We start from the raw sequence: 10,371 nt of genomic DNA on the forward strand, positions 1-10,371 counted from the left end.
ATTTATTTATTTTCTTTCCTACTGTACTATGATATTTTCCTTTTACATAATATTTTTTACATTTAACTGTCAAAAATATTTTATGTAAATTTCACAACGCTCTCTTTAAGAACTATGTTTAATGCAGTTTTGAGCTAGCTCTGATAGAGGAATGGAACCAGGTCGTCTTTAGCGACGAATCCAGATTCCATCTCAGCAGTGATGACAATCGTGTTCGTGTGTGGAGACTCCGTGATGAACGCCTCAATCCTGCCTTTGCTGTACAGCGACACACCGCTCCCACAGCTGGTGTGATGATATGGGGTGCCATTGCCTACAATACACGGTCACCCCTAGTATTGTTTCGTGGCACCATGACAGCCCAGCGGTATGTCAACGAAATCCTACAACCACATGTGTTGCCACGCATGCAATGGCTCCCAGGAGCCATTTTTCAACAAGACAATGCTCGGCCTCATACGGCAAGGGTGTCACAAGACTGTCTCCGTACTGTTTCTACCCTTCCTTGGCCTGCCCGATCCCCAGATTTGTCTCCAATCGAACATATCTGGGATCATTGGGACGGCGAGTTGGTCATCACACGAGTTTGAACGAACTAGAGGAAAGGTTGCAGCAAATAGGGAACGAAATGTCTCAAGACATCATGCAGAACTTGTATGCCTCAATGCCCGATCGCATTGCATCGTGCATTCGCGCTAGAGGGGATCCAACACCTCCGTTACTTTGTCTTTTTCTCTGAAATAAATTATCCTTTTTCTTTGATTTTCTAATCATTTACTTATATCAAAGCAGTCATTACGTATGTGAAATTTCGTTTCATTTTGACAACTCTTTTCTGGTGCGCAAATTTTTTTGGCCATGAGTGTATTTTAGGTAGCATCAGAGCAAGTTTGCGCAGACTTCCGAATTCATTTGTTGTTTGTTTCGTTGAAAGTTAAATTGAAAGAACGAAAAACATATTATTGAAAACACTACAAGTATATAAATATTGGAGGGAGCTTTTTTTCATGCTTATGTATAAAAATCAATCGGAAGTACTACCCTTGCGACAAATTTTGACTCCCAGCGCCATCTGCACTTAGCTTTACTCGGTCAACCATTCATTAAAAAAAAAAAAATAGTGGACTTTTACTGGAGTCTGTAGTTAGTAACTATAACTGCAATGTGTAATGCGCCTCTTTCGTTTCTGTTTATTTACCTTTTTAAGTTTCGGTTCAAAAGTTGACTACGGTGCCGTATTCCTCTGTCTCGAATTGTTGTTGCAACCATGGTTACTTATGTTTATTTTCATAATATTACTTTTTTTTAAATGTATAAATACAATTTCCAATGATTCGTTATTTTTGCGTCGCGAAAATCTTCGTTTCTTTTCGATTTTTGTCGGTTTCTCGATTGATTGCTTTCCGAACAGTTGCATTGAACAGGTATTTAATCTGTTTATACTTATATTTAAAAGTTTTATTTAAAATAATTGGTTGCTTTTTTATTATTTATTTAAAGATTTTTCCATGAATCTTGACAAAATGTAATTATTCATATCATTCTTGTATCAACCTGAATATTACAGATGTATCTTATTCAATAAGTTATGATTATAATTTTTTTTTTCGTTGCTATGAAACCCTTTAGAATTAGAACAATTAAGAAATAAATAAGTAGTGGTAAGGTAATGCTAAAATTTCCAGTTTTCTTAATATTTACTGTCAAAAATTTATAGTTCTCTGTCACTATTTAATCACTCTCGCATTTGCTAAGTAAGTTTATCATACTTCAGAATGTTCAAATAGTTCAGACTAATTCAATGTCTCTTAGGAAAATCTGGAAGCATGTTATACATTATATTTTTTTTTGCTTGTAAAGTGAATATCATTGTGTATGCTTTACAATTAATTTCCTTGCATTTACAAATAAAACTGAATACTAAATTACCTTGCAAAGTAAAACTAAAAGATCAAAGGAACTTCTAATTTGGTATACAAGTTCTATGTTTTGTTATTTTTTTTATTGTAACACAAAGTGAAGAAAAATACATTTTTTTATAAAAAAAAATCTTCTGACAGAAATAACACAATTATATCACAACATAGAAGTTATGTGACTAAAATTTATTTATACATTGAATGAAATTTTCTCTTTTTATTTTTTGTAATGTAGTGAGTGATATAGTTAGGTATCATGATTTTTGTTTTCTTGACAAGTATCTTGTAGTAAACTAATGTTATGTCTTTAATCAAAAAGAGCAGGGATCCCCAACCCATTGGCAGCTGGCATTAAGCTTATGTTGTCACAAAACAAATAAATATTTTTTAGTATAATGATATATATTTTAGTGTACATCAAAATGCTACGTAAAAGTTTGAAATCCAATAATCAATGCCGAACTTAAATGAACAATTTTAATTGTGATTTTAAATAATGCTGATTTTTACTGCTTTTAATTTTTATGTGTAAATTTATTGTTTTTACTGAACTTTTATGAACATTATAAACTGTGAGCCTACAGCTTTTGGACTACCTGTATGAACTATTTTTGGTTTCATGAACTCAAGCTGTTGAATAGATTTAATCTTTTAATTTCTCTTTGAATTTAGGCCTTTAACGTTTAGATTGTTGTCGTATTTAACTATCGGATTTTAACTTATTTATTTTATATCAATTGATTGAGCTACAAGTGTATCTTAAATCTTTGGACTTTATAAGGTCAGGTGGGATAAATTGGATACATGGGATAAAGTGGGTATATGTTAAAAAACATCTATTTTCTCCGTTTCTATTGAGATAATATATTTAATATTTTTAAACACATTTTGATTGCATGTTTTAGAAACTGATAAGAAAAATTTTAACATTTACAAACTATCTGCTTATGATCAACTAATAAAGTATGTTTAAGTTATTGATGAACTTTTTTTCGAATATCATTAAAAACTGTCAGAAACTATTAATTTTCATTTAAACTGATTGAGGGACATTTAAAGAACAGATCTACATGGAAATTTAGGAGTAAATTTCAAAATTCTATTTATTATGAATTGTTTTCTGAGGTGGGGTAAAGTGGGTATATGGTTAGGTTTAGTGATGATAGGGATTTTTTTTTTCTTCTCTGTTAGCTCTTGAAGGTATCTAATGCTCTATATTTTATGAGAAATTAGCTAAAAAGTAACTTGCTTGTTTGATTATAACCTTACATAGTAATTTTAACAGTGAATATAAAATTTCTTTCAAATTTTATTTTTTAAGGAGAAGATTGATGGGGGGAGAAATAACTATATTACAAACATAGTATACATTTAAAAAAATTACAAAAGTAGCATAATAATACAATTTAATGAGCTTACTTAAAGATCTGGATGAGTTTTTATGCAAATTTCTACCAGTTGACAGCTTTTTCTTGGAAAACAAAACAATTTCTTTGAAGTAAATAAATTCAATATAAATACGTGCCTGCTATAAAAGTAAGAACACTTTAAATTACCATTACAGATGTTAATTTTAACACTCTCATTTATATTTCAAATAAACCGAACATTACTACACTTTTCTTGTTTTTTCACGGAATTGTATAGAGTTTAGCAAAATATACTGCATCCGAAGAGGAACCTAATTTTGATAGCCATGAACATTAACTCTTTAATTTAATAAAATGAAGAAAAAAAATTTTAGGATTTTTTTTTTAAAAATAAAATCATATTGCAATTTACTTAAGAGCATTTTAATTTCTAAAACAATATTCATGTATGTTTTTTTGTGAAAAATATTCTAATTTTAGAACTATACCAACTTTACCTCTCTCTGGAGTAAAGTGGGTATAGTTCACATGGTATAAGTTGACGAAGTGGGTATAGTGGTCACCATGTCTTACGTAAATTTTTTGGTTTTTTGTAAATGCCACAGGGAAAGGGGGGCACCTGCACCTCCTCTCCTGAAGGGTCTCTCATGGCGATGAGACCTTAACTTGTTCTCGAATACCATATTTTAGGAGCAGGGGCAGTGAAATTATTCCCAATAATTAATACTGTTCAATCAACAATGTATTAAAGTTTCAGTAGCAATTACAGTGTGGGTATTCATTTTTATATCTTATCTCTGTTATCTTTCTGGTTCTATAACATTTTGTACAATTATTTAAACAAAACATTATAAATTTTAGACCTCTCATTTCAGCCATTATACCAGAAAAGTTTTGTTTTAATAACACGTTAGATAACAGAAAATCAAAGTCAACAAAAATTCTTGAATTATAAACTATCAATAAACAGTTTTCATAAATATGAAGTTTAGCTTAATACATTAAACCAACCTGAGTAATTTTTGTCTTTACTTTATTATCTCATTTTTGTGATGTATTAGCTTGGGCTAATTTAGTCTGTTAGTGATTATAATCATGCCCATAGAAGCCAAATATTATGACTATTGGGAATGACATTCCAAACTGATAGTTTAATAATAATTAAAGTGCAAAGAGCTTCCTAAAATTTGGATGCAAAAAGTGCCTTTACACAAAAAGTGGTCGAGAATATATGCATAAACCTAATGGATATATAGCGTTAAAAAGTTATTGTTCTATTCTTCTTTGACTTCAGATCCAGATATAAATATTTTCATTATATAAATGAAAGACAAAAATGTCTTGTGTCTTCAAAATGAATCCTAATAATGAAATATTTTAGCTACCAAGTTTTACTTTTATTTAAAAATAAATAAATTATTTTCCTTTTAAAATGTGGCTAGGCACAAACAGGTTATTTTGTAGTTTTTTCTATTTAAACTTTGGCATTGTAATCTATAGGTTCGGGGTATTTTTAAATATAACAGAATTGTCTTAAATAATTGCACAGCTCCTTAGATGTTAAATTTGAAATATTTTATTTATAAATCAAACATTTACAAACTATTTAAACTTTATGCATATTTGATCAAAACTTTTCAGTTTAAAAGCAAAGAATATTACATTGAAGCAATTAATATTTTAATTGTTACTTTTTAGAATTAAATTTTTTAACTAAATTTAAAGGTCTTATTAATAATTCTAATTATATAACTTAATACTTTATGTACAGAATTATGTTCATGTAGTTTTCCTAAGAAAGATTCTTTTTTGAAGAGAGAAGGAGAGTGATTATTAAACCATATACTTTAAATAAAGATATTACTAGTTGTATCTGACCATAAAAGTGAAAAACGTTAAAAAACAATGTATTATTAAATCGAAAATCATGTGGTATTGAAATATGATTCAACACTGCGGAGAAAATTATGATGCCAAAAAAAGAGCAATACTGTTTAAATTATGAGTAACCTATGCTCCCACTCTACCCCATTCTTCGCCAACAATGGCTACAGTATGTAGTATTGAATCAGTAATCCAGATGCATATAGAGATCAGTGGTTAAAATATAAATGTTATTTCCACTCAGAAAAATTTTCCTGATGACCATACAAGTTGACACCTACACACATACCAATAATGTACACTATTTATAGTAACCTTGCCAATTATACAAAGCTATTAAAAATACTGTATTAAAATATTGCTACCCATTTTTAAATTTAGAATTTACTGCAATAGAAGAATATTTTAAGTATTTTCAAAGATTTGATTTCAGCTTTTCTTATTCATTGTAAATTTTTGTGAATAAAAAAATGTGTTATTGTCAATTTTTATAGTTATAATGTAATTATGATACTCTTTATTTTAACTATTAAAATAATTTATAAAATTAGTTATTTAATTCTTACTCAAATTACAGTTATGCTTGCTATTGAAAAATCTCAAACATTAGAAGGACATGCCAGTGATGTTGTTAGTTGTGATTTTTATAAGGATTACTTAGCTACTGGATCCGGTGATAAAACTGTAAAAGTCTGGTTTCGAGAATCAAAAGTTACTTTTAAAGAAGCAGAATTTTCTCCTCTTCTTAAGCATACATATGGAGTAAACTGTGTTCGGTTTTCCCCAGTTGGCTTTCTCTTAGCTTCAAGCTCAACTGATGGTAAAACTATACTATGGAGTGTTCAGGTAAGAAATATTTTATATTCTAATGATACTTCTTGTGTTGCTGGATAAAATAAAAATATTTTTTGTTTTATCGACAACTTGCATCATGGGGAAATAAGGTATATTAAATAAATATTTATTTTAGAGAAAACAGTATCCTAAACCTTTTCAAAATTTGAATTTGTACTATATTAAATAGTACCATGTAATTGTAAATAATAACAAATCATTATCGTTTTCAGAAATTCAAAATTTAATAGTGATTTCAATAACTAATACAGAGTTGTTTAACACAAATCTGTATTAGTTGTTGAAATCACTATTAAATCAGACAGATCAGAATGATCACCAAACTTAAATTGTGTTTTCTATTAACAAGTGGTGCAGTCAAGGAGAGTTGGGGGTTAAAATACCATCAAAAAATTTATTCAGTTGTTGACTGATCATAAAAGAGGTTTGATTTTTTTTTCAGAAACTTTTTAATTTTAATAAGATATCCAGTAAAATAACATTAGGTAATATAAAAATAAATACAATGGATATATAAAAAAAATTCCTTTTCCATCCTGTTGTACCTATTAAAAAAAAGATAATAATAAATTAGAAATGCCACATTGTTGATGTATCAAACAGGTTGTTGTATGTCTTGTTAGGATCTGCATGTTGATGATTCAAAAAGTGCACACTTTTTCCTGTTATTCAAAAATGTAAAAAAATTTTGTAAGAGAAATGGGAATGTGTGAAGCCAGATTAGAAAGTGCAAAGCCAGTTGAATCAGACCAGATGGATTAAAATCAAAATTCAGCAAGAGATTTTACATTTATTATAACCCCTTCTTGGTGGAACAAGTAAGGGAGTTTTTAAGCAAAATTATTCCAATATACTATAATCAGAAGCACAAATGCTTCTTAGTTCAGTTAACAAATGTGTTTTTTTTTTGTCAAATTTGTTTGTCTCAAATTTGTTTAACTTTGATATTCTTGATCACTTATATCCACAATCTGTAGATCTTGATTTAATTATTGACGTGGAATCTGTCACAAATGTTAGAATTTCCTTACAAAAATGTGAAAAGTTCTATCTTGATCAAAGTTAAAGAAAATTTGCAGTAAATTTAGGATTGAAGTAAGCCTTGAACAGACTATTTGTAGCTAATGAGGAATAATACACAAAATTTCTGCCAACACTGTGGATTCTCATATGAGACTCAGATTTAATTATATTCTTTCTTCTGTCGTTTTTTCTTCTTCTTCTTTTTTTTTTTTTCTTTTGAAAACCACCTCCCATGTCCGAATTAATTTTGTCATATACTATAACATTAATTTGCACTAGTTATTAGAATTTTTCGATATCGACATACTGATGCATGCTGCTAAATTAGTTAATAAGAAAATATAGACCATCTAAACTAGCATTATAGTAAATAATTCTGCTTTGTTCTATATGCTCTCTTATATATTCTTTGCTTTATAATTTTTTCTGTTCATAAAAATTTCTTAAATTAGAAAAATTAAAAATTTCTTAATCAACTCATGGAACGTTAGACATTTAATTTTTTTTATTGTAAATGTACTGTAATCTTGTCTAGCAAGCAGATTTTGCCCTATATTTAACAAAATCCATATTTTGTGAGTGCATTAAGATGTAAGTTTTTTTAACACGGGCTTAAGCCTGAAAGAAGTAAAATTAAATAATATTCTGAAGACCATATATACTGAAAGCTCATTAGTTTAATTGATCACAATATTTGTTTGATACAGGCTTATAAATTTAAATACGATTTCCTTCACTTTAAGGATGGATCTTATCTTGGGGAGATGCAACATCCTAGTGGATCTCCCATTCGCATTTGCTCATTTTCTCCTAATTCTTCAATTCTAGCCACTGGAGGAGATGATGAAAAAGTAATTTTGTGGGATATAACTACCAAAAGTATTATAAGGTAAGATAATATTAAAACAAATTTTTAAAAATTTTAAGTTTGATGTTTTATAGCTAATTAATCCAGCTTATTTGATTAAGAAGAGACTAAAGCTAAGAAAGCAGATGGAAATTTTGAAATTTATGAAAGGAAATTGAAAATGGGCTTTATTTTTGAAATAAAATTATCTTTCTTTAAAATAAATCTACATCTCAATCTAAAAAAGATTTCATGTAGCACACACTAGTTGGATTAAATAGCTGTTCTTAATTAGAAATGTTTTCAATCCATTGAAAATATTTTCAGTTTTTAATCTAGTAGTTTTCTTTTATTCTAAATTGACAAAGTGAACAATGATTAATTATATTTATAAAAAATGCTATTCCACAGATCTTCGAAATATCAGCTGTTAAAATACAGTCTAACTTAGATCATTATGAAAAAGTAATACCATTATTTAAAGGAACTAAGTTTTAAAAATATTTGTAATATAAGTATCAACTAACTTATTATAATAAGAAGAAGGTTAAAGATTTATTCTTATATAATTGTTCAAAAGTTTTTAGATGAGTGAATTTTTGATGAATAAGGCAAAATATTGTGAATAAAAAAATAAAGTCACAAAAATGGGCATAAAACAATGTTTAAAATATATACTTTCCTCATTTAGATTTTGATTTTCAATGTTAAGGAACTCTTGAATTGCATTATAAAATAAATTAATGGTAAAATGAGAGATTTATTTAATATGTTATAATCAAAAAACAGTAAGAAAAAATTACTTTATTGAGGCATGGTTTAATAGTGAATGAAAATATTTTATATTTCATTTTAAACTAATTAATTAAAAGGAAAAATCAAAAATAAAATATAAATATATAGTGATACTCAGGCTGTTTTTCTTACTTAGGCTAATGTTTATGTGTATGTACTATCAAAACTTCAGTTTGCCATTATTACATAACTGCCTAATCATAATGTGTAATCATTATTTTAAATTTCCCAATTAAGTTTTGTTTCACAACTATCTTTTTAAAAAAAATTTCTGTTGCAATTTACTATATATTTTTACAATATATAGTAAATATTATATATATTTAGCAAATACTTTATTATTTACTCTTTACAATACTATGTTAAAAATATATAACTAAAAGTGAAAAATTACATTCTATGTTTCATTTTAATTTAGCATTAATGAAAATAACCAAATAGTAGTAAAATAATCCTCCTATATTAAATGTTTAAACTCATTAATTATATCTTTTAATACCAATTTTATGTAAAACAGCTTATAATGTAAAATGTTATTAATTTGACACAATTAATTTATTCATGCATACCTAAAAGAAGATTTAAATAAATTGTAAAATGCTTATATTAAAAAGATTTTAATAAGACAACAATCTATTTCTTTACAGACTGATTTAATGAATCCACAGTACTTCTTCTTTTGTCTTCTTTTTTTGTAATAATAAACATTTTAGTAATGAAAGGAAATTTACAATGACAGATTAAGTTTTCATATTAAATTTACATTTAAACATTGAAGCTAAACTTACAATACAAAAGTTGAGATAAGAATTGTGAAGAATCCTAAAGAATATGAGGAAGAAAACATGATTCAAGGAGGAAATTATTGTTAGACTATTGTGTAACTTTTATCAATGTTATTGTAAGGCAATTGTGTTACAAGTTCTGTTTGTTAAATACCCAATCGATTCTGTCTAAGGTGTATTTTAAGTAATAACTATTCAATTTTAGAAACAAATATTCATTACTGATTAATTTATAGAATAAATTTTTGCTTAGATAGTGATAGACAAAGATTCGACTATTCCACCAAAAATTTAGCTTTGGCCGAGTACTTCTATATTTTCAGCTTTTGCATTCACCAAAAACAGATTTAGAATTGAACTAGATGCTACTCTAGACTTAAAAATTTAATTGTCTGACATAGATACTAATTTTTAGACTATTAGGCACTATTACTGATGATAAGATGATATTTCAGTCTTCTCATTAAATATTTTTGAAACATTTAGTAGTTCTTCCTTGGTAAACATGCTCACAATTGCTATTAAACTTTATTTAGAATTGAACTAGATGCTGCTCTAGACTTAAAAATTCAATTGTCTGACATAGATACTAATTTTTAGACTATTAGGCACTATTAATGATGATAAGATGATATTTCAGTCTTCTCATTAAATATTTTTGAAACATTTAGTAGTTCTTCCTTGGTAAACATGCTCACAATTGCTATTAAACTTTATTTAGAATTGAACTAGATGCTGCTCTAGACTTAAAAATTCAATTGTCTGACATAGATACTAATTTTTAGACTATTAGGCACTATTAATGATGATAAGATGATATTTCAGTCTTCTCATTAAATATTTTTGAAACATTTAGTAGTTCTTCCTTGGTAAACATGCTCACAAAGAAGTAA

General features: G+C 27.6%; 1 protein-coding gene across 2 annotated transcripts in view; it reads left to right on the forward strand.

Annotated features, from left to right (window-relative positions):
• LOC107447360 (WD repeat, SAM and U-box domain-containing protein 1) overlaps nucleotides 1–10,371 on the forward strand; it is a 56,418-nt gene that overhangs the window by 22,661 nt on the left and 23,386 nt on the right. Inside the window, exons 1-3 of one of the 2 annotated variants that reach the window (XM_043043907.2) lie at nucleotides 1,153–1,424; nucleotides 5,751–6,019; nucleotides 7,795–7,940. In XM_043043907.2, the coding sequence (XP_042899841.1) occupies nucleotides 5,753–6,019; nucleotides 7,795–7,940 (413 nt within the window). In that variant the 5' untranslated portion in view covers nucleotides 1,153–1,424; nucleotides 5,751–5,752. Of the gene's footprint in view, nucleotides 1–1,152; nucleotides 1,425–5,750; nucleotides 6,020–7,794; nucleotides 7,941–10,371 lie in introns of those variants that run through there. The other variant, XM_043043908.2, reaches the window with a different exon arrangement.

The sequence above is a fragment of the Parasteatoda tepidariorum genome, chromosome X1, assembly GCF_043381705.1.
Source record: "Parasteatoda tepidariorum isolate YZ-2023 chromosome X1, CAS_Ptep_4.0, whole genome shotgun sequence".
NCBI lineage: Eukaryota > Metazoa > Arthropoda > Arachnida > Araneae > Theridiidae > Parasteatoda > Parasteatoda tepidariorum.